Source organism: Cricetulus griseus, chromosome 2 (genome assembly GCF_003668045.3).
Source record: "Cricetulus griseus strain 17A/GY chromosome 2, alternate assembly CriGri-PICRH-1.0, whole genome shotgun sequence".
In the NCBI taxonomy this organism is placed as follows: Eukaryota; Metazoa; Chordata; class Mammalia; order Rodentia; family Cricetidae; genus Cricetulus; species Cricetulus griseus.
Genome location: NC_048595.1, coordinates 423,932,445 through 423,955,579, shown reverse-complemented (window position 1 = coordinate 423,955,579; position 23,135 = coordinate 423,932,445). Strand labels below are relative to the sequence as shown.

Below are 23,135 nucleotides of genomic sequence, written 5' to 3'. Positions count from 1 at the left end.
TTAACCAATAACCACAGCCTAAGCTGTCAGTTATCTATCTGTTAGTTGTCATCTTTTTGATGTAATGGAGTCCTGTGCATGTGTTCTGCTCTTGCTATTCCCTCAAATCATGATGCTGCCACATTGGGAACTTGGCCTTGGGGCATCTGCTTGAGTTTTTTTCTTCCTTCTACTATACTCTGCATGTTTCCCCAGATACCATTTCTCAAAGTGTACCTGTATAACTAGTACGGTCCCAACTTTCTCCCCATGACTTATATTTACACTGGTTTATTTTTGATAGGCAGCACTTACTAAGTTAAGAATACACTGGTAGCAGTGCCCAGCACAAAATAAGTGTTGAGTGAAGGGCTGCTAAGGATGAACTACTTATTGAAGTTTTGTCATAAATCTCAAGGGTGATGTCATAAATAGAAACTAATAATCTTTATAGCCAAAGTAGAAATATCAGAAACTATGACATGAAAATCACAAAGCTTTCTGAATTTCATGTGCTTTTGAGGAAAATGAAGTCTATATAGAATCACCACTGTCTATAGATAGGAGCTACTGAAGAAGTTGTGTGACATGATCTTAAATACAACTTTTTTTTTTTTTTTTGCTATTTCTAGTGTGAAATTTCTAAGAACAGAGGAATATAGAAGAAAAAAAGTACTTTATTTTCTAGATAATTTTTGAATATCTGTGTATACAAACTCTTCCTTTGTTTACCTTTCATTGTGTTTCATTGAATATCTGTGTATACAAACTCTTCCTTTGTTTACCTTTCATTGTGTTTCATTTTTTATTAGAAATTATTTTCCTTGTAGATGATTAGAGCAAAACCTTATTTAATAAAATATTTAGTTGTAATTGTATTAGATAAGCTTAAAAGATTTTTACTTTTTTGAGTATGTAGGAACACTGAAATTTATAAAACATTGTGTAAAATAAAATAGCATGTTACATAGACCTATGTTTTCCATTCTATTGTTTTCCAATTTCCCTAGATGGACTGGATCTAATGTACTGTTTTTCAGCACACATAAAATTTTGATTTATGTATGATGTAGGTTCCTGAATGAATACAAACTGACATCAAATATCAATATTATTGGCTCAGATAAATACTGACTGACATCAAGCTAGAGTGCTAAAGAAGTAAACAAAATTGAAATGTTTGTGGTGTGTAAATACAGCCTGACGTCATTGTTCTTCTGAGGATCAATGCTTGGATGACCTAACTAGTTTGCATTTTAAGATGAAGTGAACAGATATTGAAACTACATAAATCTTGTTTCTACCTGAGTCTGTTAGAATACACACACATACACACACACACACACACACACACACACACACACACACACACACACACCTGAAACAGGAAATTCATTTTTCATTGTTAAAATCAAGTGGGGATAATTATTTTAAGTAGGCAACTGGAGATAATTGTTCATAGATGACTTTAAAGAAAGGACAATGAAATTAATGCATATATATGTACATACAGGCCACTTAGCAAAACACCTAAGCTTTTCTATTTCACACTTAAACTCTCTTTGAAAAAGATTTGTATTCATGTACATGTACACATACATGTGTGTTTATGTATGTATATATGTATGTACATGTGAGTTGCATGTCCAAAGAGGCCAGCACAGGACACCAGATCCCCTGCAGCTACAGCTTTAGCTGGAGTAAGCCACCAGTTGTGGTACTGGGAACTGAACTTGTGTTTCCTGAAAAAATATATAAATAGGATCTTTACCATGAGCCTTCACTGAAAAATTTAAAGTCTTTACTACTAATAATTACAGGACATATTCCAATATGAAAGAGACAAAATACTACACTTCAATAGTTGCATAATTTAGAATAATTTTAGTAATATTATATTGTTAACATGCAAACTATATACTGTGGATTTGTATTTATGTTATTTATAATATGCTGAATGAATATGTTTTTAACTTTTGTATGGCATAGTCAGAATCTAAAATGTACTAGGTTACAGGCACAACTTCTACTGAGAACTTCCCATGCCTCAAAAATATAGGCCACTATAGTTTCAGAGAAGTCATGGGAGATCTGAGAAAATTATTTCAAATCAGGCACAAACATGAAAATGTAGGGAATTTAAAAATAATTTAAGTATAGTGATGATGACATAATTCAGCCAGAAAAATGCTTGCAGTACTGAAGGGACCAGCTCCCCATTTTGGTAGCCATAACAGCCTAACACATGCTTGCCTGACCTTGCCTTGGTCACTAGGAGGTCAGATGCCTGCCTTGTGGCAAGGAACCAATCAGAAGTTAGCTGGTAGTGCTTTGCTTTATGGCTCTGGGTGTGCTTTACGGATAAGTGCACAGCAATGATGTGCAGAGCATAGCAACCATCCTGGGAGGGCTTATGGGCCAGAACAACCAGTTGACCAATCAACACAGGGCAAGTCCTCCAAACCTGGAGGCACACCAATCCTGAGCCTGTGCATACCCCTAGACACTCCCCTTACCCTGCCCTATAAGATCTCTATCCTGTGGCTTCTCAGCGTTTTTCCCAGCCATCCGCCATGGTGGATGGATGAAATGCCCCAGCTAACATGGGGTTAGCTTGTTAAAAAACTGCAATAAAGCCTCTTGCTGTTTGCATCAAGTTTTCACCTCTGCCTGGTGATTGGGCTCCCAGAAGTCCTGGGCAGAGATCCTAGGGGCCTGAGCCTCCGGGGGTCTTTCAGTACAAGCATGAGGAAATTCCTCTGATCCTTAGTATCCATGGAAAATAGTGAGTGTTGTGACACCAGTTTTCATCCCACCACTGGGTAAATGGAGGATCCCTGGAGTTCACAGGGTTGGCATAATTGATGAGCTGCAGGTCCTAATGAGAGGTTGCTGAGCTTCAGGTCCAAGTGAGAGGTTTAGTTTCAAAAAACAAGGTAGAGGGCTGCTGAATGTCCAGCCCATAAAGATGGCTGCTCTCTTATCTTGCCTCAAAGTCAGAGAGTTCAAAACAGTCCTTAATAAGTCAAAAGACCTAAAGGTCTAAGGCTTGGCTACTTTAGGATGTTTCTCCCTTTGTAGTGGATGTCTTATCTAAATAACAATAGACTTGGGCTTAGGTTTGTTTATTCTTGAGCCTGAAGGTCAGACAACAGGTGTGCTTACCAAATGCTTGGAGGATTAAGGGAAGTAAGTCTGTTTGCTACTTAAACATGATAATAGAAGTCTTCTGCCATGCTCCCCCCCCCCCCCCCCGCCATTTTGATTGGGATACTTTAGAATGTTGAATAAACAAGAAATGTTCAGTATTTACTGGATTGCCCTCTTGACTATCCTGTGTTTCTGTCTTCTTCTTTGTGTCTTTACCTGCATTTCTCAATAACACACACCCCCTCTCAGATATGAACCAGGCAAGTTGGCTGGCTCCTACAGAGGCCCCACAAACACAGGCTCCCGCATACGAGGAATGGCACTATAGGTTAACCTCTTGCCACCGAATGAACACACACAGAATCACACACACACACACACACACATACACACACACACACACACACACACACACACACACACACACAAAATTAAGAGTTATGGATTTAGAATGGTAAGTTTTAACAAACATATACAAATGCTTCTAAAGGAAAATGTAGACAGGATTGACAAGAAAATAGTATTTCAAGAACAATGCCATAACTTTTACTTGAATAGTATGAAGGCAAATCACAAAAAGGATAGCAGCTCTTGAAAAGAGAAAAAAAGCACACAAATCCACATGTAGATGTATTGTAGAAACTCAAATAGAATATATTAAAGATATCACAACATATAATGAGAAAGGTCAACTATTAGCTACGAAGAATCAGTTTGTTCTGAAGGAACCAGCTCCCCATTTCGGCAGCCATGACAGTAACACATGCTCACCATGCCCTTGTCCTAGTCACTGGAAGTCAGATGCCTGCCTTGTGGCAAGGAACCAATCAGAAGTTAGACGGTGGCACTATGCTTTACGGCTCTGGGTGTGCTTTACGGACAAGTGCACAACAATGACTCGAGAGCATAGCAACCACGCTGGGAGGGCCTATGGGCCATAACAATCAGTTGGCCAATCAACACAGGCCAAGCCCTCCAAGCCTGGAGGCACACCAATCCTGAGCCTGTGTGTACCCCTAGACACTCCCCTTACGCTGCCCTACAAGATCTCTCTGCAGTCCCTTCCAGCTGTCTTTGCTAGCGGTCCACCATGGCGGGTGGGTAAAAGACCTGAGCTAACATGGAGTTAGCTCGTTAAACAACAATAAAGCCGCATGCAGTTTGCACCAAGCTTTCGAATCCACCTGGTGATTGGGGTGACCTTGGTCCTGGGCTGGGACCCTGGAGGGCTGAGTTTTCCGGGTGGTCTAACAGTTCCATGGACAAGAGTTTCCTTTGCAACATTAGTGCCAGGAAGGGGAAAAAAATGAACACTGAAATGTAAAACAAAACAAAACAAAACAAAAAACCCCAATGGAATTATCAGATATGCAAAGACTCAGAATTTTACATTCTCCATGAAAGAACTTCCAGAGAATATTCTTCAGCAAACAGAAAATGGAACTCTGAAGGAAGGGGTCGAAAAACTAAGTAGTAAAAACAGTAGTAAAAAAACTAAGAACATGTATTGGTATGTTTAATCAACACCAACTGCTTGCATGGCCAATTTCTAAGAATGACTAAAAGGCAAATAAAAGTAAACAAAGATGTAGAAAGAAGCCAGCAGATACTCTGAAGCACCTGAAGGAATCCCATCCCAGTCAATCCTGGGTTGATTTCCTGGACAACAGATGCCAAAGGACCTCCATTCTCAGTTTCCTTCTGTAGATGATACATACAAGTCAAAGTGTTCCGTAATTGTTGTTTTTAATCTGTCATTACATTATATTTTCTGTCTGTTAATAATTTTTTTTTTGCAGAAATAGCCACCTCTTTCCTTTCTGATGGTTTGGTCTTGCTTTATTAGACGGACTTACCAAGAAAAACACACCACTTTCTTGTTTCCTTAAAATATTTTAAAGAAATATCTACTTCTAAGAAAGAAATCAGTCACAACTGAAGACATTAGAATTTTCATAAACAATGACATAAAATTCAACTCACACAGTTTTCAGGGACATATGCAAGTATTTTCTGTAAATATTTTTGAGACTATTGGCACTGACTGTTACACTTGTGATATCTGCTTACTAATATCAAACTGTAGAATTTTCCTGAAACTGTGCTTGTATTTGTGCTCAATTTGAGCTGTGAAGGTAACAATGCCTTTTCTAGAGGCAATTAGCAAGGCTCTAGGAAATTAAAATCTGTTTGTTGTATGTTTTCACAGTGTATAACATGTCTGCCATCATTGCCTTGACTGATGCCAGCTTGAGTGATAACGCTGTCACTATGGCTTTGTACTCTGTACTCAGTCCGCTACCCCACCCTCCTGACATTCCTTAGCCGATGTGTTACATAAGATGCCTTTTCCAAGCAATTAACACTGGGGGCCATAAATTTCACCTATGCATGTGAGCCATCATAACAAAACACCATTTCCTAATATTTAAATTCCTTTAGAGGAGCTAATTAGTGGGAGTTTTCAGAAAGTCTTTGAGATGCTGGTGTGGAACAGTGATGATGCTGTCCTTTCTTTTTCTATGAGCAGCGGGTGTAAGGTTACTCACTTTCACTTTGGACCTGGTCTTCATATCATCTGGCTCTTTGAAATACATATAATTAATGTGTATCTGCTGGGATGGCCAATTCAGCAAATCTAATTTGGGAGTTTCCATATTTATTCATTTTCCTGTTCATAATGTTGAATGGTGTGCCGTTTTCACCATGTTATTACTCACCAAAATAAAATGCCAGACTTGTGAAATATAAAATTACTTCATTTCAGCTTCCATTTAATTTTCCTTGAGCTCGAGAAGAGCTTAATAAAGTTTTAGCATAAATATCCTATATCATGTGGCACATGGTGCTTAACTATCTCGATATTCCGTTAGAAGTAACATTTTACTTGGTATCTAGGACCAATCCATAATATAATATTTTTCATCTAATTGGCTCACTACAGTCAATTAAATGGAATGTTCCGTACAGAGAAATCTGTAACAATCTAATTGTGGTAGCGCCCATCATTAAAACCCTCGGGAGTGGCAGGCACAGCCACACAGTTTAAGTTGGAACACTCAACGTTCCCTCAGAGATCTAATTTTTAGTGAGTGTTTTTTTTTTTTTTCTTTCTTTTAAAATAATAAGAGCAGGGCAGTAACAGAATTTTGACTATGCTGTCATTTTGACGTTGGAAGTGAGCAATCTATCAGATTTCCTTTTCAGCTAATTGGAAAAGAGGAGGAATATAGAATTAGGAGTTTCACTCTACTCGGAAAGTAGAGGCAAATTAAGATGTTAGATGTAATTAAATTATAGAGTTTGAGGAACTTGAGAGGTCATCTATCCAGTCAAATTGCTTTCATCTGAGAAGTTACAAACTTAAATCATGCTCCTATCATTATTCGAACTCCTTTAAAGACATCGTCAATTAGCTTAGCAACTCAAAGCAATGCTGAGCCATCCTTCTATCTGACTAGCCACAAATACAGTGCTCTCTTATCAACTTGCATGTAGTGAGCAAAGAAAATCTGTTCTTCTCCTAATGTAATTTTCTACATTTCAGTCCTGCCACTTTTAAGATTTTTGCATTTTAGGTTGAAACCTTCAGACACAGTGGCACTTACCGACAGAAGAGAATCACACAGGTGTTTGAGGAAGGTCTGAGCCTCATTACTAGTTCAAAGACAGCTCGAGCTACATAGCAGCACTTTGATGCTAAGAACCAAGGAAATCTAGGCTGTTTGTCTGATATGAGCAAAACTCCCAGGTCAGTCCCCAGAACTGCAAAGTTAATGCACCATTTGCATTCTGAAGCCTGTGCTGGCCTAAAGGTGCTGCTGGAGGTGATTAGGAGGAGGTTACACTAAAGCCTCCCTCCTCCTTCCTTCTCTCTCTTGCTACTGCTGTGTGTGTGTGTGTGTGTGTGTGTGTGTGTGTGTGTGTGTGTGTGTGTGTGTGTGCGCGCGCGCTTGCATGCATGTGTGAGGATGTGCTTGTATTTGAGCTATAAAGATCTGCAACCATCTTCTCATCTTCCCTTTCTACATATTGTTTACAATTAATTCCTCATTTGTTGTCCTTAGCTTATTAAGATTTCATTTTACCTGGGAAATGACTTTCATTAAAGTTAATTGTGACATATAAAGAGTTGTACGGATTTATTGGGAGAATTTTACTCACCCTAGATGTGAAGGTGGCATCATTGATGGAGTGCATGTGACCATACAGAGAATGCTCACATTTACCCTAGGAGAGAAAGCAGAGATGGTTTTATTTAAGTAATGTTTAGTTCATTATACAAAGATGCATTCTCATGATGGAGAATAAAATAATAGATGTTCCATCAGTTACTATTCAGAACCATGGAGACAGGGCTTACTTGAGGTTTCACATTGTGGCTCTTTGCACAGGACGTCTACCTTTCCTGTTTTGGACCATGGGACTGGAAGGGAACTCTACCTGTTGCTCCAATGGTAATCTGTTTAACAGTATAGAATCTCTACCATCACTGAGGCTGGGGATATGGATCTATGTTTTTTTCTTTTAAAATTATAAGGCCAGAATGAAACCACATTTCAAAACTCAGTTTTAATATTATCATTATTACATGAATTAAATGCTATAGAACATGTGTGATGGTATTTTACACAATAAGAACTTATTTATTTTGTGACAGACAGGCACAGGCAGATATCTATCTACTCACTATACCTCTTCTAAAATGTAGCTAAAAAATTGAAAACCTCAAAGCTTCAGTTTAAATGTTTTTAGGAGAGATGGGCCCATACATATCGCAGTGAAGAAGTCAGATGTGGGGCCTTTCATATTGAAACTGATGTTCAAAGAGGGCCCTGACTCTATTTGAAAAACAACATCTTTAGACGCAGGGAAGATTACAACTGCACTATCATTTGGAGATTCTTGTTGATTTCATTGGATAATTTATTGAACAATCAGTTTCTGAATAATCAATATTGCTTAGCATATTTCTGTGTGCCTGCTACCCATGTTACAAAATGAATCACACTTTCATGCCCCTGGACCATAAGTGAGAGGAGACAGCTATTTTATTTAAAAGGTAGAGAGTGTGTCAGCATGATGATAAGAAAACATCCAACCAGGTAAAAGGTAGCATGAGTTTGGGACTGAGACATCTTGGGACTAAGAAAATGACAGCAATGGGTGACACTTTAGCATCCAGAAGTGGAGACAGGGTCTCAGAATTCAGATAGCTCCATTTTCCTATTTTCCCTTCTTTCCTCCTCCAAGCACAGGAGGGACCCTCTTTGAAGCTCCTTTGTCTGACAGAAGAAGGTCTTCCAAAATAATTCCATCATCCTTAGACCTTCCCCACATCTCGTTATCCAAGGAAGCCAGAATGACAGGAAGGAAGGAAGGAAGGAAGGAAGGAAGGAAGGAAGGAAGGAAGATGATATCATATCAAAGAAGCGCCTCTTATATGCTCATTTCTACTTTCCAGCTCCAGAATGACTTGTCAACTACTGTCTCTCCCCTGGCCCCAGTCAATTTCCCTAAAAGCATTGCTAGTCTTCAAAAATGGCTCCAGCCCCTACTTTCTTCTTTTCTACAAAGAAGGTATTTAACCCCAGCCAGCTGTCCCTTCTTTGAGCTTCCTGCACAAACGGACAGGTTAATAACTTTGCATATGTTTTCTCCTGTTAAAATGTCTGTATTGGTTTAGTTTAGCAAAACTTCAGTGGACACAAGGGAAGTTTTCCTTATTGCTATAAGGACCTACTAGCAAATGTGATTAAACAGAGTGACCCCTTTGGCCTTACATAAGAGTAAAGTTAAACAAAGCCTGAAAGTTAGTTGGGGAGTCAGAGCTGACTTCTCCTTTGGCCAATGCTCCTCATAAAATGAAAAGCCAGAGGAAAAATTCCCAGGTGTGGAGACTACAGGCATGTTTCTGGAAGAGCAAGGAAGGTCAGGATAGTCGGCTGAGCACTGATAAGTGGGGGCAGTAGGTCTATTGTCATTCACTACATTGAAGTCTTAAAAGACTGAAGAGGGAGAAAAGCTACAAAATAAGATAAAAAGCAGATTCTCCAGTGTTCCTTCAATATTATTGGCCATTTTTGGTACTTTCCTAAACTAGGCAATCTTGGAAGTCCTTTGTCACTAGGCTGCATTTAGGATTCACGGTTGCCATTGTGTTCAACATTTTAAATTCCCAGTGTCTCTTTATAGAAACAATGCACGCTACTAATCTATGTTCACAGGATTTAGAATTTCTTCCCATAAATTTGGAGTTCATAAAAAAGCGAAGAGAAGCAAGTTCACAGTCTCCGAGGGTCTGCCCCCCTCCTCCTGTCATTCTGATCCAGTTTCTTGATGCTGTTGCCCTTTAAACCAATTATGCCAGGGACCAAAAATCATTTTAGTTCCCAAAGTAGAAGTAAGTTACTCACAAAACCAAACACGTTGAGTGTGAGATGTTTTAATCACTACTATGCTTATTTATAGACTTTTCAACTCCATTTTCTTTGAGAATGACTATAGGATGATATAATATTATACTTGCACAATGAATGTTAAACATTTTTACAAAGTTTTAAGTTGTAAGATTTACCTTTAAACACTTTTCTGCACAGATAAAGTTTTGCATTTTGTCTGCTTCCAACTTGAGAACCTCTAAATTATTTGATTAATTGGTAGGGAAATGTAGTTTCTGGATACAAATCCTGAGTGCCAAGTTTTAATTCAAAGGAGAGTCTCTGAGGCTTCTTGAACACCCCTGGAAGTACCAGTATAATGGAAATGCTGACTGACCACGTTTGTGCTGTTATAACAAAAGCTGACTCGAAGATAAATGTTCCATGAATTAAGAAAAGTTTAAATTTTTTTCTATTGAGCTTTGTTCCCAAGATAAAAGTGAATCTACACTTTTTGAGGTAGAAAGAATATGTGGGTTACTAATAATGTAGTCTACAAACAGCCCTAATCAAAAGAAATATCCAAAATGGTACATTGAGATGTGGAGTAATTTCTCTGTTAAATTCTCATCAAAATTGTTTTTTGTTCAAAGGAAATGAAGAAGAGGAAGACTTTGTAAAACTATCACATGACCTATGCACACCGTTGGGCCTTTAAGTCTCACATAAAGAAGCTATATGGTGGGTGGTTTCTGTCAGCACCCCTGAATTTAGGGATGCCTGGTCTGTGGCTTTTGGATCTGGATCACAATAGCTGTCTGGCCTTAAACAAATAGCTTTACTTCACTTGGCCTGAGTGCAATGAAGTAAGAGTATTTAACATTTAGTCCTGTTGGTAGGGATGAGCTAAGATGAACTGAAATGCAGCATGCTTCCTGTCACAAAGAGCTTAACAAGTATTTGCACTTGGGATGGAGAGATGGCTCAGAGGGCCAGAGCACTTCCTACTTCTGCAGAGGACCTGAATTTGATTCCCAGCACCTATACTGGGAGGTTCACAATTGCTTGGAACTCCAATCCCAGGGATCTAATGCCCTCTTATGGCTTCCAAAGCACCTGTACTTATGTGGTCCACATATAGAAATTATGTGGCTTAATTATCAGGCAATTATATGCTGTCTTAGTTAGGGTTTCTGTTGCTATGATAAAACCATGATCAGAAGCAACTTGTGGAGGAAATGATTATTTCTGCTTACAACTACCAGGTGACATCCATCACCGAGGAAAGCCGGAGGAGGAACTCTAGGCAGAAACCCAAAGGCAGGAACTGTTATGAAGGAGTGCTGTTTACTTAGCTTGCTCTTCATGGTTTCCCAGTCTGCCTTCTTATACCACTCAGGCTCATCAGCCCTAGGGTGGCTCAGCCATATCAGTCATTGGTGGAGAAAATGCCACCCACGGTTGCCTACAATCCAATCTAATGGAGGCATGCTTTCAACTGGGAGTCCTAATTCCAGTTATGCCTATCTTGAGTCAAGATGAAAGAAACAAACAGAACATGTGCATGCCAGATATATATGACTACTGAAAAACCAATGGCTTCCAGAGGGACGTGCCTTCAGGATTCAGACAGCAACAGAAGTGTGAGATGGATAAATGACCACTTCTATTCCCTTCAGCTCAGCTACTATTCTGCAAGTGGTCCAAACTCCATCTTTCTGCTGTATCTTTTCCTGTGGCTAAAGCACACACTGAATCACTAGGGATAGTGATGGTTTCTCATCATTGAGTATTCAGAACCCTGTTCACTTCTCTTCATGACATCTGTTACCACTGAGGACCAAGCTGGTAGAGCATGTCAGATGTAATATGCAAAAGGAGGCTCTCTGTATACTGGTTCTCTCACCCTCAGCAATTCATTCCTTCATAATGGATACATGTGGCATCACCAAATTGCACCACAAAAGAAGATAACCACAAGCCTGCGGATGTGACAGTCTTCCCTCACCGTCATCTCCACCTGCTGTGCGGTACCCTCTCACCATTCCCCTTCCACTCCGTCCCTCTCCACCACAGCTGCCCTGGTGGGGGACAGCATCCTATAAGTTTCCTCATTAGTCCCTTTTCTCACTCTTATCCAACATGCCACTCCTTCTTCTCACAAGCAGTGTGGAATCAAGAAAGCCTGGATCATATGACCCAATTCTCCTACGTCTAGTCACCCTAACAATTACAGTGACATAAAAACAAATTCCAAGCTCTTTCCTAACATCTGAATTATCCAGTCACTGGCTCCCAACTTTCCAATCTGGTCACCTACTTTACCATGCTTCTTTTCCATTAGCTTTGCTCCTTCAATATTTTATACATGTCATTAACTGAGTTTTCCAAGCTCAGCACTGACACATCAGGTTAAATAGTGATTGAATAGTAACACTGGTGAGGCCTCTGGAGAGACTTACAGGCGTCTCAAGCTTGTATCCAGAATTCATAAGCCCAGAGGCCTTCCCCTCCTCTGCTGGAGTCAGTTTGCATATCAGAGCAAATCTTTCTTTAGTGTGGCCTGTCACCTCTCTGGTCTTGTTATATATATACCCCACATCTCTCTCTCTTTCCTCTCTCTCTTCTGTTTCTCAATCTACCTCCATCCCACCCCTCCCCCTCTCAATCTCCCTCTTCTTCCAACTCTCTTCTCCTTTCTCATCCTCCATTGCCCCTCTTCCCCTCTCCCTCTATCTCTCTTTCCCTTTCTCTTTTGCTTTCTTGTCTATCGCCTTGTAAAAAAGAGTCCCATGAATACACTGGCCAATTAGTGATGCTATTATCCTATTATTTTTGATGTGCAGGTATCACCTGAAGTCTCTTCCTCTTCATGCAAAAACAAAACAAACCAAAACAACAACAAAAACAAAATAGCCCTATGATGTCTGGGTTACACCACTATGACCTCAAGAACTCCTCACTGGCCCAACATATGGATGGGGAGGGCAAAAATATTCAATTCATAAAACTTTGCAAACAAGATAACAGACATTCACTTTTGTGGGCTAAAAAATACACTGAAAAAGAAGAAAGCACAGACGCCAGGTAGTGTGTGTTGCCTGTCCCAGTGCGCACAGGGCTGATGTGGAATAACTTTGGCCCAGGAGTCTGAGGAGACTAAATCTAGACAACAGAATAAGATCCCGAGCAAAGGAAAGGAGACAGAAAGAATCTGATGAAACTATTCACACAGGAGAAAGCTCATTGGCTATTGGCAGAGATGGTTATGACCACTGTGAACGATGAGCAGTTGTTTGCCTGCAAGCTCTACATCTAATCCCAACTGAGTAGTGTCATAAAAATATGAAACTGTCATATTGTCTTTGCTGATTTTTTATAGTTCTAGTATGTTCCAGTATTCACCACTCCTCTGCTTCCAGTTTTCTCATCTAAACATGTATGTATCTTCATCTTTATTCTACTTTCAACTCAAACTTTATTCCAAACTTTATTTCAACTCAAACTTCTCTTTACCCCACTTTCAACTTAGTGGTGATTCAGATCACTATTCTTGACCTCTGTCTTACAGACTCCCCTCACATTAGCAGGAAACTTTTCATGAAATTTATCTCTTCCCCTTAGGCACAGCATCAAGGTCAAGCATGTCCATGAGACTAAGTTATTCCTTGACCATTGCAAAATAAGTCCCAAGTATACCACATAATCCTTTAACCAGTTTCTCCATTTATAGGTTGAAGATTGAGGCAGTGGATGACAGGGGAACATAAAACAAAAAGAGTCTGCATTTCTGACCAACCACAAGAGACAAACCATCAACTTCCTTTTGGACAGTTGATGAATGAGAAGCAAGTTTCTACTGTGTCAAGTCCTGAAAGTTCAAGACGCAACTACTCTCACTGTTCTCATCAGTGCAACAGGTGTGCAACAAGCAGATCACCTTCCTGTAACTATTAATTACAATGACTCATAGACTCAGTTAATTCCAGCTGTCACTAAATTCCCACAAGAGAAACATACCTTCTCTACTGTTGTACTCTTCCCAAGGCGTAAGACAATTTTTGTAGAATTTGATAATCAGGAGCTCAGTCAAAAGTAAGCAATTGGCCTAGAGATCACAAATGAAAATGCAAAAAGAGCAACAAAAACAAAACATCCTCCTGGTTATTTGCTTTCCATAGCATCAGTCATGACATTGGATGAATGCAAAGCCTGATTCCTCCAGCTTTACACAAGATGGTTAAAGCCCAAGAGTATGTTCATACCTGGATGCTGTCATCCCCTCTTAACACTCAAAACAGGGCAGCGATGACTGCCATTGGAAGAGAAGCTATATGTAGGTTTACTATTTATTATGACTCCCAAGTATTGTGCTAAGAGCACAACTCTGTGAGATGGGTGATAATTAGAGGTCTCACTTGAGAGACAAGCAAACATGTACTGAACCCCATGCCAGCACATTAAAGAGAGCCAGAAGTAAGGCTCTTTTTTGTCTAATTCCAAAGTCACATAATGCCTTTGTGTGCAAGAAGGTGAAATGACTGATGAGTAGTTAACAGGAGACCCAGACTTCTCTTCTCCCATTATTGCCTTCCTAGCCTTTGGTCATGGGAGCAATACCCTCTGTCCCATGTTACTTTCTGTTCAGCAGGCATCTGCAGCACACGCGATCATGTGTGAGGTTCTCTTAGGTCTTGATGTGAGTGAGAGATATAAGCAGAGGTGCCCCACCTCCCAACTATGAAGAACATAGAACGGAAGCAGGACACAGAAATCATGATGTTCAGAGCTAGTTGCAACAAAGCTTCCCTTACCTGACAATAACTGTGTATTAAGCTGGTCTCTTTAAAATATTAAAAAGCCTTGCTACTGTTAATAGTGCCATATGAAAACTTTACAAGACTGCAAAAATAGCTCATTAAAGGTCTAATGTGACATAAAAAAACAAGTTAAAATGAGGGGCTTGGGATGCAGGGTACTTGGTACAGAGCTTACTTGGCATGTACAAAGATCTAGAGTGTATCACCAGCACCACAGGAAACTGGATGCTGTTGCTCAAACCTGTGACCTCAGCACTTCGGGACTGGGTGGTGGTGGTAAGACAAGGCTCAGAAGTTCAAGGTCATCTTCAGGTACAGAGGGAGGAGGAGGCCTACCTGGATTACCTGAGTCCCTGTCTCATAACAAACAAAGAAAATAACAAACAAACCCAAACTTAGGAACATTAAAAAAATAGGCCTATGATAAAATCACTTATAATATCACCAAAATTATCATAGAGCTAAGGGGTGACATATTTCCTTTTATAGTATAATGGTTCTTATTTAGACAGGAAATCTGACAGCATTTTGGAAAAAATTAAGACTTTAACATAAAATAAATTTATTTTACCTAACTCCAAAGGCTCTATATTATTAAACAGTTTTATTTTTAATTAGGTTTATATATGCATCTACATACCTGAAGATGACATTGTATTTCCTTGAACAGGAGTTACAGGCAGGAGTGTTGGAAACTGAATGTGTGTCCTGTGGAAGAGTAGGTTGCACTACTAACTGCAGAGACATCTCTGTGCAAGAGTAGTTTGCAGAGACATCTCTCAAGCTCCCATGTTTTCTAATGGGATGTAAAACACATAGAGTGAAATGTGTAAATCTTTGAAATCTTTACAATTGTGTGTGTGTGTGTGTGTGTGTGTGTGAGAGAGAGAGAGAGAGAGAGAGAGAGAGAGGAGAGAGAGAGAGAGAGAGGAGAGATAGGGAGGGAGGGAGGGAGGGAGAGAGAGAGAAGAAAGAGAGAGAGAGAGAGAGAGAGAGAGAGAGAGAGAGAGAGAGAGAGAGAGAGAGAGAGAGAGAGAGAGAGAGAGGGAGAGAGAGAGAGAGTCCTGGAGTGTAGGGGAACCTGTAGCCATGCCTGTGAGGGCATGGTCAGGGTGAAGTAGAGTGAGAGGTTCAGGTGGCTGGGTTTCACCTTTTCGGCTTGCTGTACAGACTGCTGCCACATCGGCTGGCTAGGTCACTCTGTAAGTAAGGCTTTTCCCTATTAAATACCCTTGTATTTCTACCTGACTCTGTATTGGTAATTTCCTACTTTATCAATGAAAGCCAGAGTTTTCAGATCCCAGTATGGGCCCTGTCACAGTTTTTTTGTGAGCTGCCTGCCAGTGAGTCCTAGGAAACAGATTTGGATCTTCAGCAAGATCAGTGCATGTCCTTAAGGACTGAGTGATCTCTCCTGTCACCAAAATGTACAAATCTTAAGAATTTAATTTAATGACATTTATTCGTGTGTATACTTGAATAATATTCAGATTAGGAATTAGAATATCTTTGGCATTCTACAAATCTCTGCATACCCTCTTCAGTTAAAAACAATGGCTAAAATGTTTTTATTTTCTATATTTTGTGAGAAATGAAATTGAATGTGGCTATAAAATCAATATTAAGAATGATAACTTAACGTAATTAGTCCTTCACCTCAGGTTTACATCAGAGGCAATCACTGCAAATCAAGTGTTCTGCATATTTATGAACAAGTCTGTGTCCCTGTGATCACATTCCCCCTCTATCTTGTATGTCTGTCTCAGTTACTACGTAAAAACACACTGAACGTGCATTTCGAGGATTAGGGTATAGTGTTGGTGAAGGATTGCAGTAGTGGATTGAAACTACAAAAGTATTAACATTTCTTATTTGTATAAGCCTTTTGCCTTATACTTTATGTATAATACATCTAACTTTCTACTATATGAAAATGGTATTTTAAATCCTCTTATAATTGGAGAGATTTGTATAAAACTGTCCACTTAAAGTCTACACTAGTAAAATATTTAGCATCTGTAGATCAATTTTTGTTTTTCTACTCTGTAGCCAACTTATTAATTTTTGTGGCCACCGAGAGCTTTAATAGTCCCCCATTCTTCCAAGAAGAGATACTTTGTTCCATATCCACAGTGACAAGTACCAGAGCTGGCTGTAAAGTCAATCAATTAGCAACAGTTCTACAGCCCTGCTTGCAAGTAAGCAATCAGCACTGGTTTTAAAACTATCTAATTAATCAATGACAGCAAACTTTAGGGAATACTCTCCCAAAAGCCAAACAGCAAGAGGCTCATGATTTCAGCCCGTGGGACAGAGATTTACTGCTGTGAACCCATTCTGAAGGCCATTATCAACATTCTGCTGTTTTAACTGATTAAAAGTAATGTCCAACACTGCCAGATTTTCCTCCTGTTCGAATACCACACCTGACTCAGTAAACTCATCATAGAAAGTGAATATCAGGTCAGTAAATGGGTTTGCTACAAAGACAGTATTGCTGAGCCATATAAGCTATCCATGCTTAACTATTCTGTGGATCCAGGTTTTAAAGATGTTGTGTGTAGTCTTTCTTTTTTGATATAGTTACAGCTATGTTGGTTTTCTATAACAAAGTACTTTACCTGGGTAGCTTAAGCAAAAGATGTGCAGATCTTGACAACTAAGGGCCAGGATCAAGGCATGAGCAAATATGGCTTCATTAGGAAGTCTTTCTTGGTCTGTGCATGACTATGGTCCTCCTATACAGCCAGACAGTCTTTTCTCTCTGTGTGTCTGAATCCTAATCTCTTTCTATTAGGAAATCAGTCTCAATTGGCAATGCTCACTCTAATGAAGCCATACAATCTTAATTATTTTCTTAAGGACCTTAAACCCTTCTAAGATACTGAGAACGGGATATCAGCATGTAGATTTGGAAAGTGGCTATTCAACCTGCAACAAAGATCTAGCTATCCTTACTTTGAATTAGCTTGTTGCAAAAATTAAACTATAATATTACTTTATAATATATGTATGTATAGATATATATATGGTTCAAAGTAGAGATTGTGTATATTACGTAAGTGAAGCTTGGCCCATATGCAAGAAATTTAAAATGAAAAGTTGTGTATTTTGTGCCATATTTGAGTATACGCTGAAACAACTGATTATTAATGTACAAAATGCAGCTGTTAAGAGTGGGTTCATAAACCAGGCGTTGGTGGTGCACACCTTTAATCCCAGCACTCAGGAGGCAGAGGCAGGTGGATCTCTGTGAGTTGGAGACCAGCCTGGTCTACAGAGAGAGTTCCAGGACAGCCTCCAAAACAATACAGAGAAACCCTGTTTCGAAAAAACAAAAAAGAAAGAAGAGTGAGTTCCTAGTGAAATTGCTTGGATTTGGATTTAGGATGGCAGCTCATTTTGTCATTAGAAGTCTGTGACCCTTAGTCTTCTCTTTTATAATACAGCAATGTAGTGTTTACAATGTCATTCTTAAGACTTAACAATACAGCAAAGGTTTTATCCCCTGCTGCCTGGACCCCAGCAAGTTTCAATGAGTCTTCATTATCTCTTGGTCATAGTATGCACACACCATGCCCTATGATGGCCAGGATAAAAACTATTACCTTCATTGACATCCACAGGTATGAACTGGCTTTTGGGGGTATTGAATACATATTTTTGTATTCATAAACACACAGAGGCTAATACTAGGAAATGTATCATTTGGTAAGAAACTCTTTATTAACTTTCCTCTCTTCATTCTACGACTGCTGGAGTTTCAAGGCGACTCTGATTTCATGACAGAACTATAGGCAATGGACCTTTCACATTGGAATTTCACACTCATTTAATAACAGCTGTGCAGAATAAAGATCTGTGTGTCCCCCATGACACATCCCTGAACTTGGCCATTCCTATCACACCTGTCAGCCCTACATACAATGGCTGAGAGGGAAGCTCTCCTCCTAGGGCCACTTTTGCTATGCCTTGAGAAAATGTCTTCATATAAGAAAATACCTAAGAACTTCTAAGGAAAATTCTCCAAAAAAAAAAAACATGTTAAAAGATAAAAAAAAATACATAGGAAATTATAGAATAGTATTGCAAATTCTATGACCTAGGAAGAGGAAGCAAACTATATCTAAGGATGAGCAGAATTACAGTCCATGCCACCTTTGAAAAGCATGTTCCTGGACACAGCACCACTGAAATGGAGCTTATTTCCACAGTGATATTGCCTTAGTTATCAAATTATATAAGTGCATGAAAGTTTTAATGAATAAATAAAATATTTATTATTTATATACAAATGAATATAAATATTTATTTATATTATTATTATTTATTAAAATAGTTTTAGAGCCACAGTCAGGAGAAATTTGTGAAGATCCTTTCTTGAGTAAACAAGTATTTTAACGTAATTTAAGTAATCTAACCTCCAAACTGGCTGTGGGGTGTGTGTGTGCTTGTGAGAGAGAGAGAGAGAGAGAGAGAGAGAGAGAGACAGAGACAGAGACGGGGGAGGGGGAGGGGGAGGGGGAGGGAGAGGGAGAGGGAGAGGTAGAGGGAGAGGGAGAAACCAAAGAACTTTTAATGTTTAAGTCTCACAAACTGTTAAAGGAAAACATACTCCATTATTACTACTGAATTAATCCCTCTGGCATGTAAACTGGATACCGTGTGATCACTAATGAGGCTCTAAGTTTTTGTTATTTCATGTAAATAACTAACCATGTCTGTGAAAGATTGATTGCAGCTTTTAAAATGTTTGCTGAATCCATGTGTAATTAAGATGAGTTAAATATGCAAATCAAGCCTAATTAGCTTCATTTATTAACGTTAGTTTGTCTTGCCACGACAAAACCCCTCCTTGGATCTCTTTTAGCACTGGACGGTTTTTATTTCTTTGTTCTAAGTTAAAATTGCTGAAGAAACAAGCAGTTTCCAAAGGAGCAGGCACTTGCATGCAGGGTCCTCCTGCCACTCAGCAATGAAGTATAGTAAGCATTCTCCCACTGGCATGAAAATTGATTACAATGTTATTTCTATGTATGTATTTCCAGCCACCTTATGTTAGACTGTCTTTAATTAATTCCATTTCATCAAAGTCGAAAACCCTCGGGATTTCCTTTCTATGGGAATGAGCCTTTTGTCCCAATAGGTCCAGCACAGTGATTGAACAGTGCAGCAGTGTCTAATGAATCGGAGCTGTCTGTGGAAATGGCTTCTCCTCCACAAAAAAAGGTCCACATCTTCCTGAATGAACAAAACAGGCTTGAATGAATTAAAATGTACTGATTTTGAATGTTTAAGGTTATTGGCAAAATTTGATGGTAATATATACCTAGAAAGAAAAAAATACTAAAATATAAATACTAAAATAAAAGTATTGTTTGTTTTATGTCACTTGTTTTACTCAAACAATATTTATTTAGAATCCAGTAAGTTTCTCTTGCATTACATTTTCCTTGGAGTCAGGAACAAAGGACAGGCAATACCAAGATCAAATCAGGCAAGGCAATGAATTTATCAGATTAACTCACAGAATGTGGGTGAGGTGTTACCCACAGGAGGATGGCTGCGGTGTTACTCATAGGAGTATGAGTGAGGGGTTACTCACAGGGATATGGGGGAGGGGTTCCTCACAGGAGTATGAGTGAGGGGTTCCTCACAGGAGTATGAGTGAAGGGTTCCTCACAGGAGTATGAGTGAGGGGTTACTCACAGAGCATGGATGAACTCAAACCTGGTACATCACTGAAAAGTCTCATCCTCAGCGTGGAGGACAACTTCCCTATAGCAATACATATGGAATCTTCTTCTGTCTACCTTCCTCCCTTTATAAACTCTATCACTTCCTAACACCATGAGACCATGTGCAGACCGGGCAGAAGTGCATATAGGTATGAAGAAGGTATAGGCAGGAGTGCTGAAATGCTTCCCCTTATCCCCTCAAAAACACCATTCAATCACTGCACCAGTTTGAAGTTCAAAAACATTGAGTCAAGATAATGATTCTGCAGTATAATTTTTCAAGCTCAACTCCTCCAGTTTGGTTCCTCCCTACATGTATATCTGTGACACTATGACAAGTTATTTACTGTTCATATGAATGTGCATGACTGAGTTAGGCATAAGATGGTCACATGCATATCCTGGCTATAAATTTGGGAGAATGAAGCCAGATGGTGGTGGCACATGCCTTTAATCCCAGCACTCAGGAGGCAGAGGCAGAGGCAGAGGCAGAGGCAGATGAATATCTGTGAGTTCCAGGCCAGCCTGGTCTACAGATCGAGTTCCAGAACAGCAGAGCTATACACAAAGAAACCCTGTCTCAACAACTCCCCACCCCTGAAAAAAAAAATAGGGAGGACGAAGACACCAAAGGTAAGCATCCCATCATGGTTCTGAATCTACCATGCTAACTTTACACATTGTGTGATTAGATCTCTCACAGCCTGGGGATCATTTTTCATGACTCATAGATCTTTTATATGTAATTTGGGAATTAAGGATTAACCTGGAATCAGATATTTTAAGGAGGCAGTCATCAATCATTTAGCTCTATAGGAACCATACAGAAAACTTGTTTAAGATGCATTTTTTTTTTTAACAGACGGATCTCCCTAAGGATTTTCTGCATCGGTATTACCCATGGGGTTCAGGCTTATCAGCAAGCCATGTGATTCTAACAAGTCTTTGAAAAAAGAAATGACCTAGTCCAACTAACATTTCTCAAGCTCCAGTGTTCATCTATTCAATGCTGTTGACCAGTGGTATTACCAAACAAAATTATGTGATCGGTGTTATTTGTCATACTTTATGGTGTAAACATTTTCTCCATGGACAATTTTCAAGATATAAACTCATGTCACTGAATTCAGGTTGGGAAACATTGTGCACACTTAGCTCTGATCAACCAGTGTAAGGTTATTTTAATGTACCACTCTCTGTCCCGCTACAGGAATGCTGTTGGTCCATGGATAATAATGGTACTAACAATAGCCACAACAGTAAAGGTCCAGAAGAGAGACATAGAAAGTCTCTTGATTGAACATGTTTTTGTTTGTTTTTATGAGGACGGAACCCAGGGACTCACAAATGGCAAGGATGTGCTTCACTGCTGAAGTGGACACTGGGCAAACTGCTAATTTTAAATGAAATAGGCTTTAAATATTACAAACAAGGTAATCAATATGGGAAGGACAGTTGAGAGATCATTACAGGTGCAGGTAGCTGGTAAAGAAGCCAGGCTGTGCAAACTCTCACTCACTCTACTCTTTTGATATGTTCTGTGTGTACTCTACTTTTTTTCTACTTTGATCCTTGACTCTGTGGCTGACAGAACAAAACAAAGTACAGAGATTGTGCCTCTCCCAGAGGAAACTGGAGAAGATTCAATGATCAATGATTAGGAGTTGGCTTCTAGCTGGGTGGTGGTGGTGCACTCCTTTAATCTCAGCACTCAGGAAGCAGAGGCAGGCAGATCTCTGTGAGTTGGAGGCCAGCCTGGTCTACAGTGAGTTCTGGGACAGCGAGGGCTGTTACACAGAGAAACCCTGTCTCAAAAAACCAAAAAAAAAAAAAACCCAAAAAACAAAACAAAACAAAAAAACAGACTTGGCTTCTATCGCTGGTTCCTGGTTCCTTCCTTCTAAAAGACTTCTTGAGCTCTCAGTGTTAAGGAAGTTATTTACTTAGTGTCTCTAATGCTGGGATAAAACATTATGGCCAGAAATAACTGGAGGAGAAAAGTAGGCTTTGTTTGTTTTCTTGTTTGTTTCATTTTAAAGTTTATGTAAAGGGAAGCCAGCACAGGAACTCATGATAGGAATCTACCTGGAGCAGAGGCCATGAAGGAGGGCACTTATTGTCTTGCTTTCCCTGGATTGCTCATTCTGCCTTTCCATAGCATGCAGGACCACCAGCCCAAGGGAAGTTCCACTCACAGTGAGCTGGGCTTTCCCATATCAATCACCAATTAAGATAATTCTTTTTCTCTTGTCCCAAATAGATTTTATGTTTAAAATTAATATTTTTGTACTCTGGCTTAATTAATTTATGTTTTCATTTTACTAAACTTATGGTCAAGATTCTCAAAGTACAAGCATCATTTTGAAAGTAACTTAAGCACATAGGATCTTGCTTATAATCCTTAATAATGCTTACAACACTGAAAAATAATAGTCCTTTGCCTCAGCTGCTATTACTCTACTCCCTAGAGAGTGCTGGACTGCAGCTTCTCCAATTGTTTTATTTTGCATAGTCTGGGTATTTTCATCCATATCGTAAATGCAATACATAAGCTATTGTCAGTTGATACATCCATAGACACTGTATTTTATTTCTTCATTATTATGTATAATCATATAGTTTTCAAAACAACATTGTACAGTCATCACTCCATATTCCTAACATAGTATTTAGAGTTACATTAGGATTCTGTGTTAACATTATTATGTTTGTGCTCATAATTTCACTTCTAATGTCAAGGTGACATGCCAAGAGGACTTCTATGTCACACATCCCACTTTTGGCAACTAACTAGTGGCTTCTTTTGTTCCTTGAATCAATTAACTCAATCTAGTAATTGAATCATTGCTAAATTTTATTTGTACCTCTTACAAATATTGTGTCTCAATCTTGGCAACTTCAGCATTCAATTGTACACACAGTGAGAGAGAGTTATTGATTTCTCTTACAATTTATTTGCACAGATGATGCTGCAGCAGCCAAAACAGAGTCTGTTCTCACCCCACTTTTCAGGAATTTGAAAAGGTGCAAACAGAAGAAATAGGGAGCACATAATTTTATTATTAAGA

The 23,135-nt window shown here is 39.2% G+C and overlaps 1 protein-coding gene across 1 annotated transcript in view; it reads right to left on the bottom strand.

Annotated features, from left to right (window-relative positions):
* LOC100761061 (sperm-associated antigen 16 protein) overlaps positions 1–23,135 on the bottom strand; it is an 816,909-nt gene that overhangs the window by 234,841 nt on the left and 558,933 nt on the right. The window contains exon 16 of the mRNA XM_035441020.1: positions 7,294–7,359. Coding sequence (XP_035296911.1) covers positions 7,294–7,359 — 66 coding nt within the window. The remainder of the gene's footprint in view (positions 1–7,293; positions 7,360–23,135) is intronic.